The sequence below is a fragment of the Phoenix dactylifera genome, chromosome 4 (genome assembly GCF_051530095.1).
Source record: "Phoenix dactylifera cultivar Ajwa chromosome 4, Ajwa_hap1_PhDact_Kaust_v1.1, whole genome shotgun sequence".
Taxonomy (NCBI): Eukaryota; Viridiplantae; Streptophyta; class Magnoliopsida; order Arecales; family Arecaceae; genus Phoenix; species Phoenix dactylifera.
In genome coordinates this window covers 44,894,226-44,916,728 of record NC_143193.1, presented here as the reverse complement: position 1 = coordinate 44,916,728, position 22,503 = coordinate 44,894,226, and the positions used below count along the sequence as shown (strand labels likewise).

The 22,503-nt window shown below is 42.1% G+C and overlaps 2 protein-coding genes across 2 annotated transcripts; one reads left to right on the top strand and one right to left on the bottom strand.

Annotated features, from left to right (window-relative positions):
- Window positions 1–2,519: 2,519 nt before the first annotated feature.
- LOC103708848 (trans-cinnamate:CoA ligase, peroxisomal-like) lies at window positions 2,520–4,596 on the bottom strand. Its single transcript, XM_008793941.5, has 2 exons — window positions 4,294–4,596; window positions 2,520–4,204 (listed from the first exon to the last, which is right to left on the bottom strand). The coding sequence occupies exons 1-2, from the start codon at window positions 4,489–4,491 to the stop codon at window positions 2,666–2,668; spliced, it is 1,737 nt and encodes a 578-aa protein (XP_008792163.4). The 5' UTR covers window positions 4,492–4,596; the 3' UTR covers window positions 2,520–2,665.
- An 8,883-nt stretch (window positions 4,597–13,479) lies between these two features.
- LOC103708917 (trans-resveratrol di-O-methyltransferase-like) lies at window positions 13,480–14,830 on the top strand. The gene is made up of 2 exons (XM_008794029.5): window positions 13,480–14,257; window positions 14,361–14,830. The coding sequence occupies exons 1-2, from the start codon at window positions 13,499–13,501 to the stop codon at window positions 14,658–14,660; spliced, it is 1,059 nt and encodes a 352-aa protein (XP_008792251.2). The 5' UTR covers window positions 13,480–13,498; the 3' UTR covers window positions 14,661–14,830.
- Window positions 14,831–22,503: the final 7,673 nt, after the last annotated feature.

Sequence of the window (22,503 nt, the reverse complement as noted above, 5' to 3'; positions counted from 1 at the left end):
CTCCTCATCCCATCAAAGTTGGATTAAGAGCCTGGGGGCATCCCACACCAGGTTTACCTTGTAGTTTTGACCCCAATTTGTCATCCAATTGCAGGCATCCCCCATTGCACTCCTGTTACCCTACTTCCGGACCTTCTAAGACAGCCTAACCCAGGACAAGGGTCACCTTAAGAATTCTAGTTGGCCCCAAGTGCTGCATGAATCCTAAAGCAATCGACAACAGCCACCACACCATTAGAATCCAGCTGACGGTTAAATCATCGTCGTCGAAAGCCTTCCAATGCCACACCAACTCACCATTAGAACCTTTCTGATACTGCACCATTAGAACCAGTCCAACCTAATGAAGATGTAGCCTCAATCGGAGGAGTCATGCCTCAAGTAGATCTAGCCCAACCAGCTTGACCCCTGAAGAGGATTCATACAAAAAGGTCAGATTGGACGTTAGGTTGATTTCCATGCTCAACTGAACCCAGCTGCCTTTCTAGATTAGGTGTCTTCTATTGAAGACTGCCTTACCTAGCATAAGTTCACTGGACCTAAGAGTGTTAAATTTGTTAAGAACAAGCCCAAAGTGTCATGCTAGGATTTGGTAGAGAATCATTGAGGCAACCTGAAAAGATATATACATTGGCCTTGAGGCACTCATCAAGATTTAACTGCCTTAAGGCACTCATTTTTTTCAATTCCAAATGACGTAGCCGCGCGCCATGTGGATACGTAGCGCCCAACCGCACATTGGCGCGCGCTGTGACACACGGACACAAGAACACGCCATGTGGATGCGCAGGCCGCGCACTATGAGAACGTTAGGTGTGGGACCATTGACGCCAGGTCAGATGCGCTTTTGAGTGCAATACACCTTGCGCTGTCTATGGACTAAATAGGGTGCGGTCCATAGACTAGAATTTTTTTGAAATTTTTTGCATGAATATTCTTCTAAATATTAAATTTTGTATGAATACCTTTCTAAAATTGATATTTGCATGTATACCCTCGTCAAACACTTGTTTTGTCATTCTATCCTTTTTTATTTTTGTTTTTGCATATGTACCCATACTATCTAACGACGTTAAAAATTTAACGGTTTCAAATTAAAATGACTAAAATACCCTTAATAGGTAGACATGCAAATAGATCGCGATCCGAAGACAAGAACAATAGCATAATTTTAAAATTTTATTTTATTTTTAATTAATATAAATATGGTTTTTTTAATACCGTTAGAACAACCGTTATATTATGGGCATTTGTACAATAACAGAGTTTTACGAGGGTATACATGCAAATATCAATTTTGGAAGGGTATTTATGCAAAATTCGATATTTAGAAGGGTATCAATGCAAAAAACCCTTTTTTATATATAAAATGGAATCCAATGCACGATCATGTGGAAGGCACGCGCGATCGAGGTCATCCTCTACCTCTAGCATATTTTATGCAGAATTTCTGGAGGCCATAACTTTTACTATAAAGCTTCAGATAAACATATATATTATATACCATTGGAAAGCTTATTCCGAGAGCTTTCCAATGATATCAAGATTTAAATATAAAAATCATTGTATGAAAAGATATATTAAAATAAATTTGTGAGTTTTTAATTTAGGGGTTGAAATATCTTTCATTACAATGGATGTTTGGCCATGAGATTTTTCAGATTTAAATAACTTTTATAGGAGTACATACTCCCCCAAAATCCTGGCCTAACTCAAGATATAGACAAAGTTGTCATTATCAAGCTTTCAAGGAACCTTAGTTTGCAAAAAAAAAAAATGAATAAAGAGTATTAAATTCAAACACTGAATTTTTTTTAGGAGAGAAGTCTGGACGTGAATGGTGCTAACTGCCAAGGACGATAGATAAGAAAGAAGGTTGTCCTCGAGCTATGCTAACTGGGTTGACATGCATGGTCAACAAGGACCAAGTCCAATGTTTCGGACTACTTCGCCAAGTTAATGTCCATCAGAAGCCTTAACTACTCTGACCAAGAGAAGCACATGTTCAAATTTCCTAATATAGAAGACCTTCTGAAGAAACATTCCTATGTTCTGCACCAACTACTTGCCAATCCAAAAGCTAAAAAAAAGAAGAGAGAGAGAGAGAGAGACGCAGAAATAATATATTCTATCCAAGGAACGAATGCGAAGAAAAGCTCGTTACTATCATCATTAACAATGGCAGCAGCACGACTTGGCACTTGAGGAGCTCGTGAAGCTAAGTTCACATTAAAAATGAAAAGCATCCGCAGGCCCTACGGACCTGGTGAAGGAATTGAAAGCCAATTCCAGTTTGGTCAAGCACGCGATCAGTTTCCACCTTCCCAAGCTAGGTGCCCCAAGCACCACCAACCACCATGGGAACAGGCCAGAAAACACCACCAAGGGCTGAAGTTTCTCGTTACCATTAAGAATTAATAACTCAACCGCCACATAAAATTATGTGCTATTAAAAGAAACATGCACGTCTTTTCCTCTGGACCCTTAAACACTAACCAAGCCATATAAACAAGGATAAATTGACTCAATAGCAAGTTTTATTCAACACTGCATGTCTATGATAACCGTGCCCTCAAGGATTCGTGCGCCACGTTGGATAAAACGCTGCCTATAATAATCCAACAATATCTTACGTGGCATGCATAAATCACACCAGGCACCAGACTCAAAGGCGAGAAAAGGGCAACACTTGCTTCTGAGCCTCGGGTTGGCCGTGACCGTTATTACGGTTTACATAAGCCACCTGGTTCTTCCCTTGTGGCTCCGTTACCTTGAGGCCGCGAGCCGTCTCCCGCAGCAGAAACTTCTGGATTTTTCCCGTTGAGGTCTTTGGCAACTCCTCCATGAACACCACCTTCTTTGGCACCATAAACCTGGACATGCTATTCCTGCAGTAGGATATGATATCCTCTTCTCTGATACTCCCTGCTTCGCACTCTTTCTTCAGTTTTAGGAAGGCGCATGGTGTCTCACCCCAGTGTGGGTGCGGCATGGCCACCACCGCCGCCTCGAGCACCATCGGATGCCGGTAGAGGATCGTCTCTACCTCGACGCTGCTGATGTTCTCGCCGCCCGATATGATAACATCCTTCGATCGGTCCTTGATCTCCACGTACCCGTCGGTGTGGATAACCCCGACGTCGCCGGTGAGGAACCAGCCATCTCTGAATGCGGCGTCGGTGGCCTCGCGATTCTTGTAGTAGCCCTTCATGATGCTGCTCCCCCGGAGAACTATCTCGCCGAGCGAGTTCCCGTCCCGGGGAACGCTTCGCATGGTTTCGACGTCCTTCACGTCGACGTCGGCGAGGGTCAGCACGCTGATGCCCTGCCGAGATTTGAGCCAGGCCTGCTCGTGGGCCGGGCGGTGGTTCCACTCTTCGCGCCACTCGCATACCAGGGCCGGACCGGTCGCCTCGGTGAGGCCGTAGGCATGGGAAACGCGGAAGCCGAGTCGTTCGATCTTCTCGAGGAGAGGCGCAGGGGGCGGGGCGCCGCCGGTGAGGACGGAGACCGGGGCGGCGAGCGTTCGTCGCTCGGCGGGGCTGGCCTCGAGGAGGATGTTGAAGACGATCGGGGCGCTGCACATGTGGGTGACGTGGTGATCGGCGATGGCGCGGTACATGTCGCGGGCCGTCGTAGCCCGGATGCAGATGTTGGCGCCGCCGCGGGCCGCCATGCCCCATGTGAAGGTCCACCCGTTGCAGTGGAACATCGGGAGCGACCAGAGGTACACAGGCTCGCTCCCCACCTCCCACTGGAGGAGAAGGCTAAGAGTGCTCAAGAAAGCCCCCCGGTGGCTGTAGACCACGCCCTTCGGGGCCGACGTCGTGCCGGAGGTGTAATTGAGTGCTATTGGATCCCACTCGTCATGGAGGGGGCAAGGAGGGTGCATGGGATCGCCGCTTGCGATGAGCTGCTCGTACTCGAGCTCGCCGAGCCGGATGCCGGTCGGGGCATCAATGTCATCGATGACCACAACCAAAGGCAAGGGTGCGTTGCCGTCGTCTAAGTGCTTCAGGGCATCGCCGGCGAGCCGGACGTACTCGTAGTCCACGAAGAACACCTTTGCCTCCGAGTGCTTCAGAATGGTTGCCACGCTGACTGCATCAAGCCGGGTGTTTATAGTGTTTAGCACGGCGCCGGCCATGGGCACGGCGAAGTGCATCTCATACATAGCTGGAACGTTGGGAGCGAGCACAGATACCTGTAATGAAATATCGGTAAATTATCAAAAAATATGCGACGAAGCATTGTAAATAGCAGAAGGTGACGAGTTGTATTGCCGATGCTCACCACATCATTCTTGGAAACATGCAAAGATCGAAGGGAAGAGGCCATGCGTCGGCAGCGGTCATATGTCTCTTTCCAAGTGAATTGGATCCCTTCGAACACAACAGAAGTGCGATCGGAGTAGACGACAGCAGCTCTTTGCAGAAAGGTGATGGGGCTGAGAGGAACATAGTTGGCTTGGCTTTTGGATAGTTGATCCATTTGTAACTGTAAGAATGCTGTTTGTGGTTGAGGAAGTCTTGGAAGAGGAGGTGATTAGGGAAGAGAGAGATAGAGCAAAGAAGAGGATATAGAAACGAAAGGTGGTGTGAGGCAGGAAGCGAAGCGAAGGGTTTATATAGACGAGATCTCTTGGGTAAGTGGGGGAAGGTGGCATGGTGGGCCCATCTGATTTGGGAAGGAAGGCCAAGGGAAGGACCATAGAACTTGGACTGTTGACCACGGCTAGCTTCAGCGTTTCACATGAATTGCCAGGTCCTATGTCTTTTTTTTTTTTTGCTAAAATCCGGGTCCTATGTCTTCCAGGGGAAAATTAGCGGGGGTTCCACGAAAATTTTATTCTTTTGAAAGGATTGCTCCCTTTCTTTGGAGTTTCTTAAGTACAGTTTTCTACTCTTAATAAAGATTTGAACAGAGTTGGGTGAGAAATGGGAGGAGCTCCAGCGACATATATCGGCCAGACCAAAGAAAGGGCCTCGAACTTCTTTTTTTTTAATTTTTTTTAAAAAATTAAACAGAGTCCCGCTGCAAAAAAACCTGAAACAAAGTATTTAAATCTCAAAAATGAAAAACAAGAGAAAGATTCGAGAAGACAAAGAGAATGAAAAATAAGGCACGCCCAATTAATTTACATGGTTCAGCAACAGGCTTACATCCATGAGTAAGGATACAGCAAAAATTTCACTATAGTCGAAAAAAAAGAGAGCTGAAGTACAAAAATAGAGCTACCACTCAACAATATCCTAATCTTCAATATGCACCATCTCACTCGCCTCTCGAAAGAGGAGTACACGAAGATCTATATGAAAATCAGGTAGATCCATAATGCGGAAACTTTGCCCGTACACCAACCACAAATCTTACAAAAAGCTCCCAATGATTTATTCTTTTTTTTCTTCAAATTTGTTAAATTGAATCATGGAGCATAGGGCAGATGAAGAAATTCAAGGCAGACTTAACAAGCCTAATTATTTTCTTTTAGCAAAATGCAAGAAAGAAGCATATAAAAGCTTCAAGTAGAACCGATAGCAGCAAGAAAAAGCGTCGAGACCTAAGTGCATGTTTTGGTTTTGTTCCCAAGAGAGTCAAACTTGGCCAAAACTATATTTGGCCCTCAGCTTGTGTAGACTTGGATCCACAAACATCCAAATCCCCTCGTCCTCCCGTCTCTGACTAGGAAACAAAATCATGTCGTCATTCTCCGAATGAACCGGTATGAGATGCATAGTGCCGCCTCTACCGCGTAACACATGTCCAATGTGGTTTCATGGAGAAAAGATGGAAGGCTGAGATCTCAGCCAGCTTGTGACAAACATGTCTCATTGTCATGCCCCAAAGGCGCTTGTCACAACTTATGTTTAGTGAAACGACTAGTTCGCTCTGAGGTGATAGCTTTTGGCTTTGAAATTTCTGCACAATCGGCGATGGCCGAAAAGAACAAGATGGTTGGCGGCACTGCCACAGGTGGGAGTCGGAACTGTGTTCTTCAGCTGAGAGCCTCCACCCTCGAGTTTTTTCAAAGTCAACTTCGATGGATGCGTGCTAGACGTTGGTAAGAGGGCTGGTCCATGCTTCGTCATTAGAGGCTCAGAATCCAGAGTGGTTGTTAGTGGTGGGTGCTAGATCTTCGACACCTTTATTCCAGAAGTAGAGCTGAGGGCGGCGTGGGCTGATCTAGGTCATGCCCGATACGTTCTACGGGCCAGAGTAGTCCTGCTCGAGGAAGACTCGGCTACAATGATCGGTTGGATCTAGAGGGTACTAGTGGTGTGGGTGAGTGTTAGCCCTTGCTCCGGAACGTTTGAGCCATGGTTAGTGGCCATGTTGTTTTCCAGGCCGAGCAAATTTACAGAGAGGCTAATAGAGCCGCGAATTGGATGGCCTCGTATGTGGCCGATCACTCCGGAGGTCCTATGGGATGGAAAGAGAGAGTTGTCTAGAGCACTATGAGACTTGCTGTTTTCTGATTTTTTTTGAATATACTCATACTATAATTGTATGAGTCATCCGTCACAAAAAAAGGCTCTTGTCACTTGATACATACCAATAACATTAGAAAATGGTGACAGAGCTATTTAATTGGTTTACATGCCATCAAAAAACACTTAAAGGTATTTGAGTATTAATTCATAGGATCTTAGATGACTTGGATAATAAAAATTTCCTTTTGTCGAAGTACCTAGTAGTTAGATGGATATAGATCATTTTGATTATGATCGGTATATCCTTTCTCATTGTGTTCACCAATGAGAGGGTTCAAATTCAAACCTAGAAGGTGATATTTCTACTACATTTCTCAGAAATCAAAACAGAAGAGGAATAAACACTTAGTTGTGGTGATTGGATCTAGCCTTGACAACAAGCTTGTCAGTTCTATAGTCATTCACACTCTAATTCGGATCAAAACTAACATTGTTGTGTAAATAAAAAAACAATATATGTTTACCAAGATTTATCCTTGCACAAATATATTTCCATCAACATGCCTAGAAAATAGCAATATTCTAGTTGCTCTAGTATTCTTGTATAATTTCCTTGACTTCAAATTTATTTATTTATTTTTTGGTATATGAGGGATATAGATTTTAAAAGAATCAAAATGAAGAAGAAAAAAAAACATTCATAAAAACCTACATTTACAAGTAAAGAGAGCTCCGAAGGAAAATCACGATTGTAGAAAAACAAAAATAAGAAAAGAAAATTGTATTTCTATCTGTCAATTACAATGTACAGGAGCAACCTTTATATAGAATTAGGAAACTAACAAAGTTTGGTAAGGCAGACTAAGTTTGGCACAATTAATGGTCCTACAATAATTCTAACATCCTCTCTCAAACTCAAGGTGGTAAAGCGGACACTAATTTGAGTTTGGAAATAAGAGATTGAAAGATGCCATGAGGATGAGTTTTGGTGAAGATGTCCAGAACAAGGACAGATCTAAGGTGTGGAAGGGACTGATTTGGAGGGCACATGGTTAAGTATATAGGCAGCAATTAAAAGAACATCTCCCCAATATGAAATAGAAAGTTTCGCTTGCACCATCATTGGCCTAATCGTCTCTAAAAGTATTTTGTTTCTTGTCTCTACAACACTATTTTACTGTAGAGTTTTAGAAATAGTTAATTGTCGATCTATACCTTTCTCATCACAAAGCATTCTAAATTGCTTAGATAGATATTCATGCCCATGGTCAGTTCTCAGAACTTTAATTCTTTTATTTAACTGATTCTCATCAAAACTCAAATATCATCTTAAGTAATTTAATGCTTTTGACTTATGGGAGATCAAATAAACATGACCAAAATGCATGAAGTTATTTATAAATGTGATGAAATATGAGGCCCCATGCCTCGCTCTCACATTCATTGGACCATAGGTATCAGAGTGGATTTATTGCAATAGACCTTTCACTCTGGTTCCTTTACCAAATGGTTTTCTAGTTATTTTTTCTGTTAAGCAATGCTCATAAATGGGCAATTTTGTTCTAGGGAGTGAGCCCAAAAAGCCTTCTTTAGCTAGTCTATTCATTCTCTGCTGTCCAATATGCCCAAATTTAGCATGCCACACATTCACATCTTTATTCACATTGCTTGAAGAAGCAATTAAAAAAAATAACAACTATCATCATGATTAACGTATGCACTGTAATCTACATCTAATACCATAAAACCATCTAATAAAAAACCAGAGCCATAATAAGTTGGCCCAAGATACACATCCACAAGTACCCTGGAAGTTGAAACTATATCCCAAGCTAAGAAAAACAATTACAGGAACTAAGTTCTGTCGAATGTTTGGTGCATAGAGGATATTATGTAGGAGCAAGTTACAACCACCATGTAGTACCAACTTGCAGGTGCCAGGTGCCTATACCTTTTACTTCAACTCTGAAATTATGTTCAACATATATCCACCTAGTACCAGGATTGATTCAACAGTACTCCACAAAAACTCCCCTATCTCTAGCTACATGGTCCGTGGCTCCTAAATCTACAATCTACATAGGACGTCATTTCTAAGCAAAACACAGCTAGAAACATAAACATGATTTAACATAATGAAGCTAGGATATACCTTCTTCAACTTGGTGCATTCACGAGCAAAGTGACTCAGCTTGCCACAATTGTAGCAGCATATCTGGTCCTATCCTTCTTTTTACCATCATGCTTGCCTTTGTTGCGCCGGTTAGCCTTGCCAAGTATAATGCTTGTCCTTTCTTTTTACCCATTTTGAAGGATTTCCAACCTCTCTTGCTATTGAAGCCAGAAGCCTTATGTGAGCTAGATTCAGCTACATAAGCTAGCCCGAAAGATTTAGCTGCCTTAAGACACTCATCAAGATTTAACTGCCTTGAGGCACTCATCTTTTGATTCTAAATGACGTAGCCACGCGCCACGTGGGTACGCAGCACCCAGCTGCACACTGGTGCATGCTGTCACACACAGACATGCAAGCACGCGCCACGTGGATGCGCAGGCCGTGCACCATGAGAACGTTAGGTGCTGGACCATTGACGTGAGGCCGGAAGTGCTTTCGAATGCAATGTGCCTTGCGCTATCCATGGATTGTCTAGGGTACGGTCTATAGACCCTGCAGGCACAATCCAAGCAGAGTTTTTTTTTCATATAAAATGGAACCCAATGCGCGATCACGTGGAATGCACGTGCGATTGGGGTCATCCCCTACCTCTAGCATATTTTATGCAGAATTTCTAGAGGCTATAACTTTTACTAGAAATTAAGCTCTCAAATTAACTTAATATATATCATTGGAAAGCTTATTCCAAGAGCTTTCCAATGGTACCAAGATTTAAATATAAAAATCATTGTATGAAAAGATATATTAAAACAAATTTGTGGGTTTTTAATTTAGGAGTTGAAATATCTTTCACTACAATGGATGTTTGGCCATGAGATTTTTCAGATTTAAATAATTTACATAGGAGTACATACTCCTACAAAATCCTGGCCTAACTCAAGATATAGACAAAGTTGTCATTATCAAGTTTTCAAGGAACCTTAGTTTGCAAAAATAAAATAAAATAAAATAAAGAGTATTAAATTCAAACAGAAACTTCTCTTGCATATCATAAGCCAAATATATAAAGGTCATGAATTCAACCAATATTGCTCTGATACCAAGGATAACATAAAGAATACTAAATAGAATTTCAAGTTTCATGAATTATCCTGAAAGAGTGCAAAAGTGAAATTCCAAGGATCTAGGAGGTTGAACCACATGTTTATCCACTTCTAGAGTACTCTCAAGGTTGAGTGTTCAAACACAATAGAAAGAACACAAAAATTACTGTTCAAATGCTTATGATGAAAGAGAAAAAAAAAAAAAAAAAGGTGAAAAGGAGTTGTTCCTCCACGTTTCTCTCTCTAAAACACTGAAATTTTTTTAGGAGAGAAGTCTGGACGTGAATGGTGTTAAGGAAGATAGATAACAAAGAAGCTTGTCCTCGAGCTATATTAACTGCAGGGTTGACATGCATGGTCAGCAAGGAGCAAGTCCAATGTTTCGGCTGCAAGAAGATCAGGAGGGTTAAATTACTTCACCAACCAATGTCTATCAGAAGCCTTAACTACTCTGACCAAGAGAAGCCCACGCCCAAATTTCCTAATATAGAAGATCCTTCTGAGGAAGCCATTGAAGAAGTCTCTGGCGAAGGCCATGCATGCTGGTCTCAGATGACTAGGAGAGTGAGAAACATTCCGATGTTCTGCACCAACTACTTGCCAATCCAAAAGCTAAAAGAAAGAAGAGAGAGAGAGAGAGAGAGAGAGAGAGAGAGAGAGGACTGATATTTATCAAAGGAACGAGTGCGAAGGAAAGCGCGTTACTATTATCATTAACAATGGCAGCAGCCCGACTTGGCCCTGGAGGAGCTCGTGGAGCTTCGTTCATATTAAAAATGAAAAGCATCCTAAAACCCTACAGACCTGGCGAAGGAATCGAAAACCAAGGCGAGTTTGGTCAAGCACGTGATCAGTTTCCACCATCCCAAGCTAGGTCCACAAGGCACCACCAACCACCATGCGAACAGGAAAACACCACCAACGGCTGAAGTAGTTCCGATTAGATTACTATTCTGAGTTATGGTGACTGGATATAGTTTCATTTGGATTGGACCATGTCCAGCATTAGTGGAAATTAAAAAAAAAAATCCAAATGGAGCAGCATTCGATGTGACATGATTTTGAAATTTGTTTTACAAAATTATGTAAATAAAGAAGTTGGTGGTTGATCCTTGATGATAACTAAGAGTTGCTCAAGCTTGGCTCGACTCCATTATTATCTGGCTTCAATAGCTTGAAAAGTTTTTTGAGTTGAGCTCGAGTAGTAAAATATTTAGCTTGAGTCTACCAGTCAAATATATATATATTAATAATATTATATCTTATATTATAATATATCATTAATTTAATATTTTAAAATATGATCTTTATATATTTTTGTTTGACCAAACTTCAAATTTTTAACTATATTTTTTTAATTATGGCTAAGGCTCGAATTCGAGCTTGAATCCGAACTCGAGTATGGCTCCGTTGATATTTGAGTTGACTCGAGTCGAGTTGAATCAATCTTGAGTATTTTTTTTGTTTTTTTTTATCGAATCGAGTTTGAGCTTTGATATTAAAACTCGATCAATCTTGGGCCGAGTTTTGAGCCTGAGTATTTTGAATCAACTCGAGCTCAAGTCTCTATTTGTTCGACTCAGCTCAGCTTAATTGCACCCCTAATAGTAGCGATCATCTTTTAATACTTTGTTGATGAAAGCAATGCGTAAGTAACTTTTTTTAAGAAAATAATAATAATAAAAAAGAGAACAAGTCTTGCATGGATGAAGAAAAATCAACATCGTAGAATCCCACGAGGAAAGCATTTGTACGAAGAACTAGTCGACAATTGTTAATAAAACATGAAAGCTATTTTCAATTCTCACAAAGTTTAGCAAGGCTAGAATTTCTTCATAGAAAAAATATTATAGGCAACATATTAGAAATACGAAATCATGTTTACGAGGTTGGGGTTCCTCCAACCTCAGACCTTAGCCTCCACCGAGCTGAAACAGGAAAAGAAGATTGCGTCCCCACAGGAGGTATTGTCTGCTTTGGGGTAGGGTACGACACAGGTCGGCCTCCCTTACATTTTTGCCCTTTAAAAGGCACCTCCTGAGGGAAGGGTAATCGAGCCCTCCATTTAAGGCACAGACCTTTTCACTATTCAGTTGATGTGGGACTAAAGTCCAAAAACCTTTATTCCCACAATATCAGCTCTCCCAGTGGGAAGTTATGAGCCGAGGTCAAGAGCCCCTTCTTGGCGCGCCAATGATGAGGTCGGGGTTCCTCCGACCTCAGACCTTAGCTCCCACTGAACTGGAACAGGGAAGAAGACTGCGTCCCTACAGGAGGTATTGTCCGCTTTGGGGCAGGGTACGACACAGGTCGGCCTCCCTCACGGTTTTATCCTTTAAAAAACACCTCCTGAGGAAAAGGTAATCGAGCCCTCCATTTAACACGGAGATCTTTTCATTATTCAGTCGGTGTAGGACCAAGTCCGAGACCCTTTATTCCCACAACACATGAACTGCAAATTAAGAAAAGTCATCAACGTATACCAGCAACATGAAAAAGCTATTGTCCAAAATGTATTATTTAAAATTTTAGATAAAATGATCATTATACGATATCATAAAGGGAAAAAGCTTCCAGCTGCTTGCTAGGACTGGGGCAATAGGAGAGGAGCAGGAGAGGAAGGGAGCAGAAGACGCAGCCTCAGTTGTCATTTTCAAACTTACCATGGTTTTGGTGAAGTTGAGCCTACCATTGCATCTTCAACCCCATCCTTTCATATTTATATTTTTTCTACTGTTTAATATATTTTTTGATACGTAACTTTTTAGTATTATTTTTTAAGGTTGGCCATGTAAAAAGTTCGACTTTTCGTATAGCTTTCCATGATACCAGGAGCAAGGGACAAATAATACATCATTGACTTAAACGAACTGTAAAGGCACTTGACAGCGAAATCATTGAATTCGTTCACCTTCGAAATGGCCTGTCTCTCCGCAATTGGTCTATCTTTTAGAATCCCCCAAAAAAGAGGAAATCATGCATTTTTTTTGTGTGTTGCTTCTAGAAAGCATCTCCTCAGTATTGGACTGTTTTTATATACGAGAGAAATAAGCAGCGACAGCCGAAATCAAACAAGTATATATATATATATATATATATATATATATATATATATATTCTAATGCCATCCACAATTGTACTAAAACTCTTGAAACATTGATCAACGCCATCCAGATTATATTCTAATTGACGATACCTACTGTTGTGCATATCAGACGAGCTCAGCTAAGACTTTTTAAAATTAAAGAAGTACAATGCGTCATGCATGGCGTTAGAATTATACCTGATTATACTAATACTCCTAGTAAATTAAGTTGATCACCACCATCGAGATTTTTGTCATTGTTTCTAAATAGACTTGTGAGTATCGGTGCAGATATATATATTTAGTTTCACATCATCAATGCATTGGATAGATCTTGCATACTTATATACAGATAAATTTAAATAATACTTTTCGACTAATTTTTTTGGATGAGATAATAGATTATGACAATAGTATCAGAGTGAATCCGGCCTATATTCTATATGAAGTAGGTAACACTGCAGCATAAGCCCATTAGAGCTGACCACGGATTGATCGTGGTGCTTGCGATTAGATTTAAATGTATTTGAACCCTTAATATGACGAAAATATTAGTGCTTAAAAAAAAACTATGTAAAAATTTGTATAAAATATATATTTAGTTCCACACCAGTTATTTACTAGATGGACTGGGTCGCGGTGGTGGTAACAACTGTACCTACTACAATTACATTTCGTTTTTCATTGTATGCTCGTAAAAACGAGCTCTTTAAATGGGGGAGTTGTCACGAGTTCCATCCCCAGGGGCTAGCGCGCCACAAAAATGGAGCAGACCAAGGAGCTCTTGCAAGCCCAAACACACGTCTACCACCACATCCATGGCAACGCCATCTCCATGTTCCTCAAGTGTGCCGTGGAGCTCGGCATCCCCGACGCCATCCACGCCCACGGCCAACCCCTCCCCTTCTCCCGCCTGGTCTCCTCCCTCGCCATCCCCCCTTCCAAAGCCCCCTCCCTCCGCCGCCTCCTGCGCCTCCTCACGCACACGGGCTTCTTCACCATCCATCCGGACCTCGACAGCTCCGGCGAGGACGCCTACTCCCTCACTCCCAGCTCCCAACTCCTCCTTAAGAGCAGCCCCACCAGCCTCGTCTCCTTTGTCGTCGGCATCCTCGACTCCAGCATACTGTCCCCTTTTCAGCTCCTCAGCGCCTGGTACCGGAGCGAGCATCCTGCCACCGCCGCCGAAATGGCCCGCGGCATGCCCATCTGGGACTGGGCCAGAGCGAACCCCCACTTCAACCTCCTGTTCAACGAAGCCATGGCCAGCGACACCAGCGTCGTGGCCAAGGTGCTAGTCACCGACTGCAAGGCCGCCTTCCATGGGCTGAGGTCCCTCGTGGATGTCGGCGGTGGCAACGGGATGTTCGCGATGGGGATCGCCGAGGCCTTTCCGCATATAAAGTGCACCGTCTACGACCTCCCTCACGTCGTCGCCACCATGCCGGAGAGCCCGGTCGTCGAGGCCGTCGGAGGGGACATGTTCGAGCGCATTCCTCCGGCTGATGCGGTGTTTCTTAAGGTGATGATCACGTCGATCCTGCGACTAATTTCTAATCATTGGTGGTTTCTTGGTTGCAGGCTTGCAGCACGTACGTATTCTAATTTCTACTGCATGCATGCAGCTGATACTGCACACGTTGACTGATGAGCAATGCGTGAAGATACTGAGGCTGTGCAAGGAAGCGATTCCGAAGAGAGAGGAGGGAGGGAAGGTGCTGATCGTGGACGTGGTCTTGAATTCGGACCAGCAAGATTATATGGTGACGGAGTCACAGCTGGTGTGGGATTTGGTGATGCTGCAGGCCACGGGTGGGAAGGAGAGAGAAGAGCATGAATGGAAGAAGGTTTTCACGGAAGCAGGTTTTGTGGACTACAGGGTGACGCCATTGGGTGCACGGTCTTTAATTGAGGTGTTTCCTTAACCATGTAGTGGTACCGGGGTTTGTGAAGATTCACCGAAGAGACCACCTTTAAGACAGATAAATATCATGCAATAACGTAAGAGATCTAGAGATCCCTTATATAATGTTTAATGAGCAAGGAGTATCCCTGATTCTCTTCTGCCCATATATAATATATATATTGCTTTGCATTTTTTCGGTGATGGATGTCAAAAGGGCCTGTTTCTCCAAAAAAAAAAAAAAAAAAAGGTGAATTATGCTAATCTCCTTTTAACATATGACTAGAAAATTGTTTATGTGTATATAAAGAGAGGTCATAGAAGATATGGCCAGCCAAAAGTATTTTACGTATAGATCTAGTTTACGATTTAAACGTTAAATTCAAATATAGAAGAAAGTCTCGAATCAACAAAGCTTATTGATAAGATCCGTAGGAAACATATCCTCCACCTTGTACTCTTTACTTTCTTTTAATCTGGTAGGATGTACTCACGTTAAAACTATATGCATTGTCATTTTCACCAAAAAAAAGAAAAAAAAAAGAAAAAAAAAGAGGGGTCATAATCCCTTTTGGATAAGGGTCCAATCATCAAAATGAGTTGAAATAACAAAATGAGGTTACTATATATACTCCCAAGACTTAAAAAAGTAAAGTAGTTGTTAATTAGTTCCATCTCATAAATGAAGACCCCTGAATATTCGGCTTATAGTAGATATAATAATTGTTATACAACAAACATAGAGGACAGATTTTTGTGTATATATTCCTATAGATACATGTTATTGCATATTTACCCTCAAAAAAATAATATTTGTATATACACCCCTTAATTCATTCTATTTTTGCAGCAACACCCTTCTCATTAGATTTTTGGCAGACAATGTCAACGAGTATCTGCTTTAAGTTTTCAATGATTTTATTACCTTTTTGCATTAATATTTTGAAAAAAAATATCATTCAATTTGTATTGTAAAGAATTATGTTTGTATAATTTTTTACGGATATTAATGCTCAGCGATAGTAGAGTCATTTTGTGCTTGAAGTAATTACCCACTATATTAATTGTTAGCTCAAAATCTAAAGGGATGAGTATTGTTGCGAAAACATACTAAATTAAGGATGTAGATATAAATAGTGATTTTTAAGGAATAAATATGTAGTTACCTATATTTATAGAGTATATACATAAAAACTCGCATCTGCTAAGGTTGCACTTGGGTAGAGTTGGTGCCATGGAGGAACAACCGCGCATAGATGGAGGCAGCCTAACCCAAGTATTACAAGGGTCGCACCACCATGCTCGAGTACAATATCATAATCTTTTTTTTTTTAAGTAAATATCATCATCTTTGTCATCACAAAAACCTTCAGCTTCAGATTCTCTTTCATTTGACTGAAAGATCTTTAGATGGGAGTCATGAGCTTCATTTTGAAGAAGGGCGAAAGGCAAGAATAGTGCAAGTTTAAACAAGAATACTGGGATGTACAACATGAGTAGTAGAGAATATCCCCACAACGTGTGGTAGATCTCCACCATGAACTCCACGTTGAGCTCATCGTAAGCCTTCTCAAACTACTGCTTATTGAGGCTGTTACACCGTTACTGTCACCTCCGCCTTGAGAAGGATCCTGGGAGGTTTCAGTGAACAACCGAGTTGTTTACAACTACTCCCAGCTACTAACTAAGCTGTTCTCGAGTTGTTCTAACTTACCTTGATCTTAGAAGTATACTAGTCTTCCCTGTAATCAGTTACAAAAACATTCCAATATAAAAATACATCTCCTGCAACTCTTAAGTGGGTAAGGAGACTTCAGTAAAACTACTGATCATATTCTCTATATGGTATCAGAGCGGGTTATCTCCATCGAGTTTTTTTTTTTCTAATCCGTCAGTCCCATGGCTGCCTCTTCCACTACTACCTCCCCGCTGGTTCCTCAGTCCGCCTCGTTTTCCACTGAGAATTCTTTAGTTGCCATTAACGTCTCTACTCAAATAACTGCTCGGCTCAACCTGACAAATTTTTCGTCATGGAGTGCTTAGTTCGAATCTCTTCTCCTTGGCTACAATCTCTATGGTTATGTTGATGGCACTATCACCAGTTCGTCTATCTCTGATGGTTCTTCTTCCAACCAACCAACCAGTTCTTCCTTCTCCTACTGGTTTCGCCAGGACAAACTTATACTGAGTGCCATCTTGGCTTCTGTTTCGGATGCTGTATTACCTCTTATAGCATCCTCTAAAACAGCAAGAGAAGCTTGGAGCAAGCTGAACAAGCTTTATGCCAGCCGCTCCCGCACTCGTGTCATGCAGCTCAAGGAGGAGTTAACTCTTCTTCAACGAGGTAACCAGAGTGTTACTGACCTTTTACACTATGTTAAGACCCGTGCAGATGAACTTGCTCTCATCGACTCTCCTCTCTCTGATGACGATATTACTCTCTACGTCCTACATAGGCTTGGTGCCGAATTTCGTGATATTGCTGCTCCCATTCGGGCACGCGAATCATCCTTGTCGTTTGAGGAGCTTCATGATCTGTTGATTAGCCATGAGACCTACTTAAAATGTCTTGAGACTTCCTCTCAACAGCTGGTTGCTACTGCTAATACCACCCAGCGCCGGCCGTCTTTCGGACAACGCTACTCCAAACGCCAATCCTCGGATCATAAAGGTGACTACAAGTTCTAGTCCTCCAGGCCTCGCTATGCACCTAAATGCCAACTATGTGGTCGTATTGGCCACACTGCCAAACATTGTTCTCAACTGAACATCTCCGAACCAACTGCCAACTGCACCTCTACCACTCCATCACCTGACAAACGATGGCTGGTTGACTCGGCGGCTTCTCACAACATTACTACAAAGTTATCTAATCTTCATCTCCATTCAGAATATGATGGCACGGATGAAGTCGTCATTGGTGATGGATCTGGATTGCCTGTGACACATACTGGTTCGCTATCTCTTCCTTTTTCTGGCCGTATATTTCATATAAATGATACCCTATGTGTTCCCAACCTTCAAAAAAATCTCATTTCCGTTCATCAATTTACCAAGGATAATAATGTTTTCATGGAATTTCATCCTTCTTATTTTTTTGTCAAGGATCGGAGCACGGAGAAGCTTCTTCTGCAAGGGCCGTGTGAGCATGGTGTTTATCCTCTTCCGAACAAGGGTACCCTCCAACTGTCTTCTTCAAAACTCGCATTTGTTCATGAGAAAGCTTCCTTCGCCGGTTGGTACAATCGTCTTGGTCATCCGTCTTCAAAAACTGTTTCTTGTCTTCTTTCTTCTCTTTCACTTCCTGTTAATGGTTCAATATCCCGCCCAAGTCTGTGTACGTCTTGTGCTGTTAATAAATCTCATAAATTACCTTTTAAATCTCCTGGCTTGACAAGCACTGCCCCTCTAGAGCTCCTCTACACTAATGTCTGGGGTCCGGCTCCCATTGCCAGTGTTGATGGATACAAATATTATGTCATCTTTGTCGATCATTTCACTCGATACGTGTGGTTCTTTCCTATTAAACAAAAATCTGACGTTAGAACTTTATTTCCTCAGTTTCACCGCATGCTTACAACTCGTTTTAATACTCAAATTCATGGGCTATACTCTGATAATGGTGGTGAGTTTGTAGCTCTATAACCATATCTTTCAGACCATGGCATTAGCCACTACACGTCGGCTCCACATACCCCACAACAAAACGGTGTTTCCGAACGACGCCATCGTCATGTAGTTGAAACTGGACTCACTATCCTTACTCATGCCTCTCTTCCACAAGCCTTCTGGTTGTATGCATTCTCTGCAGCTACTTATCTCATTGACAGGATGCCTACTCCATTACTCAAGCATAAATCTCCATTTGAGGCCTTGCTCGGCATGCAGCCGAATTATCTCAAGCTTCGAACTTTTGGCTGTCTTTGTTACCCATGGCTAAAGCCTTACACCACTCATAAACTACAACCTAAGTCCCTTCCCTGTCTTTTTGTTGGTTATTCCACAAGTCAGAGTGCTTACTTGTGTCTTCATCTTCCAACAAATCGACTGTATGTCTCCCGTCATGTCCAGTTTGATGAGTCTGTTTTTCCATATATTGAGTATTCAGCATCCCGTTCTCTGTCGCCTGCTTCAATTGGTCTCTCTCCATCTCCCACCTTCCTGGTTCCTCTTGTGTCGCTGCAAGTTCCTGTTGTCAACCAACCCATGCAAGCCGGCTCTTCAGGCGATTCATCTCCGTCCACTTCGGCCGCATCTCCTAAGTTGTCAACCTCTGCTACACCGTCTGCTACCCCCGTCCTGAAAAATCCTCCGGCACATGCGCCAGCTCGCAATCATCCCATGATCACTTGTTCGATGAACAATATCTACAAACCTAAACAGATGTTTGCTGCAACTAAGCATCCGCTCCCTTCCACCATCGAACCAACTTGTGTCAGTCAGGCTCTCAAAGATCCTCGCTGGCGTGCTGCAATGTCTGAGGAATTCACTGTTCTCCTTCGCCATGGCACGTGGGACCTTGTTCCTCCTAGTTCTAATCAAAATCTTGTGGGCAGCAAATGGGTGTTCCGGGTGAAACGGGACTCCAATGGCTCCATCAGCCGATTCAAAGCTCGCCTGGTTGCTAAAGAATTTCATCAACGACCGGGTGTGGATTACTCCGAGACGTTCAGTCCTGTGGTAAAATCGGCAATCATTCGCCTCATCTTATCTCTTGCAGTTATGAAGGGTTGGTGTCTTCGCCAGTTAGATATCAACAACGCATTCCTCCATGGCATCCTTGATGAATCTGTGTTCATGAAACAGCCGCCTGGGTTTGAGGATCCTTCTAAACCAACTTTCGTTTGTAAGCTACGGAAGAGCATCTACGGTCTCAAGCAGGCTCCGCGATCCTGGTTTCGATCCCTTCGGGAGGTTCTTATCAGTCACGATTTTCAGTCATCCTATACCGACACCTCCTTATTCATCTATCGCTCAGATAACATCATCTGCTACTGCCTTGTCTATGTGGATGATATTATCATCACTGGCAATCACTCTTCCTTTGTTTCACAGCTTATTACTCATCTGAGCACACGATTTTCACTCAAAGACCTGGGCAATCTTCATTACTTCCTGGGCATCGAAGTCATCCCAACAGACCAGGGTCTTTTTCTTTCCCAGCACCGATATGTGCGCGATCTTCTAGCTCGCACTAACATGGATGGAGCAAAGATAGTTCAGACTCCTCTTTCAACCAGTGCTTCTCTTGTTCTTCATGATGGTTCTCCCCCAGCCGATGCCACTACCTATCGTCAGGTCCTTGGTAGTCTTCAGTATCTGAGTCTTACTAGACCTGATATAGTGTTTGCTGTCAATCGCCTTTCTCAGTTCATGCATCGGCCCACATCAACCCATTGGACTGCTGCCAAACGACTACTTCGGTATCTTAAGCACACAATGTTTGATGGTCTTCTTCTTCGAAAGCACAGTCCTCTGGAGCTTTGCACTTATACTGATGCTGACTGGGCTGGGGACCATGACACTCGTGTTTCTACCACAGCCTTCATCACATTCCTTGGCCGGAATCCCATTTCCTGGACTGCTCGTAAGCAACGTGCTGTTTCCCGCTCTTCTACGGAGGCGGAATTCCGTGCCATGGCAGCTGCAACTTCTGAAACAATTTAGCTTCGGTCCCTTCTATCCGAGCTTGGTATTCCTCTGTCTACTCCTCCCAAGCTATACTGTGACAACATTGGAGCACATCACTTCAGTCTCAACCTAGTGCAGCACTCTCGTATGAAGCATCTTGAGATTGATCTACTTTTTGTTCGTGATCTAGTGCAGAAAGGCAAGATTAGTGTTCATCATGTTCATACTCTCGATCAGCTCGCCGATCTGTTGACTAAACCATTGGCTCGGCTTCGTTTTCAACTGCTCAAAAGCAAGATCGGCCTTGCAAATGGCGCGCTTATCTTGAGGGGGCATATTGAGGCTGTTACACCGTTACTGTCACCTCCGCCTTGAGAAGGATCCTGGGAGGTTTCAGTGAACAACCGAGTTGTTTACAACTACTTCCAGCTACTAACTAAGCTGTTCTTGAGTTGTTCTAACTTACCTTGATCTTAGGAGTATACTAATCTTCCCTGTAATCAGTTACAAAAACATTCCAATATAAAAATACATCTCCTGCAACTCCTAAGTGGGTAAGGAGACTTCAGTAAAACTACTGATCATATTCTCTATACTGCTTATATAGAATACTGGGAGCTTGAGAGGGCCTACAATGGACAAGAATATGACATTTGTCAGTTTGCAAAAGACTTTTGAGATAATCTTCTAGGCTATGTATGTCACGCTCCTAACGCAACATTCAGGTTGGCTACGTGACACGGCCGCAAACTTCCTAAGACATAGCCTAAGAGAATATGCAAGGTCTGAAAATTTATTACAACCTCAATATCATTGAATAATAATGACCTCAATTCATAACTAGTACAATTATAAAATTTAATCATCCGACCAGTATTAGTGATGGCCTATCTATTTATCCTTTCGCTTGTGATTCCAACTATAGCCAAGTACAAAGCGACTTGCAACACTGAAAGAGAAAGAGGAAGGGGTTGTGAGCTTTACAGCTCAGTAAGAATCTCCACATATTCACACTAACACAATAATAATATAAGTTTGAAAACTACAAGAAATCGTTGCACATATCATAAAATCACAAATCGGCTATCAATAATGCTTGAATAATCAATATAAATATGTATATCAAATATCAATAGAAATCCAGCCACTCAAAAATGATATATCATATGATATCTCATAAATCTTCATTAGTATTTTGAATGCTTTTCACTCCATTCCTTTTTAACTTGATCAGATCAATTATCTTTTCGATTTTGGGCTAAATTTCGGTCACATTTTCAGCCTGTGATGGGGCAGTCAATAGTATTACATTTTCTGCCTGTGACGGGCAACCGATAGTATCACATTTTCAGCCTGTGATAGGAAAACCGATAGTATTACATTTTCAGCCTGTGATGGGGCAACCGATAGTATCACATTTTTAGCCTATGACAAGGTAATCGATAGTATTACATTTCCATCTTATGATGAGGCAATCGATAGTATCACATTTCCAACCTATGACAGGGTAGTAGATAGTAATGAGATAAGCACAAAGTCCTTGTTCATTTATTCAAGTTCATATCCACACACAATTCATTTTTATTTTTGAGTTTAGACTAACCACGATAACGTTTTTCGCCCATGACGAAGCAATCAATATAACATGATTAGTCGAGAGCACCACATCTATTAGTTCGATTATGCATGTGTAAGTTATGCACATATATGCATACATCATACTATCAATTACAAGCATACATGATCAAAATATGATTTAATACAAAAACCATCACAAAACTATTCTTGCTTCTTACTTATCTGGATCATTAGCATATCATACATATATATGGTACATAAATATCTATATCATGTAGGTCAGTGTATAAAAATTCTCATCTCTTTGCTGACAACCAAAACAGACTGATCACCTGCCCACACAGGGTCTGCAGAACCCTGCTCAATGTCCTCTTGTTCAAAAGATTATTTTTCTACATAACCAAATCAACATCAAAAATCATCCGAAGTATCCAACAATCCAGAGCCCTCTATTGATCCATTAAAGGGTCCACCATTACGTAATCTGGGACTACCCTCTGAGTTCTTTTAACCAAAATTTTCCTGGATCAAGCTAGAGAGTGAAAGCACCAACAAAAAGAGAGAAAAGAGAGAAAATAAAGGAAGAAGAAGAGAAATGTAAGGCCCTCTCTCCTTCCTCCTTCCTGGAACAGGTGTTTGGCGACAGCAACCACTCG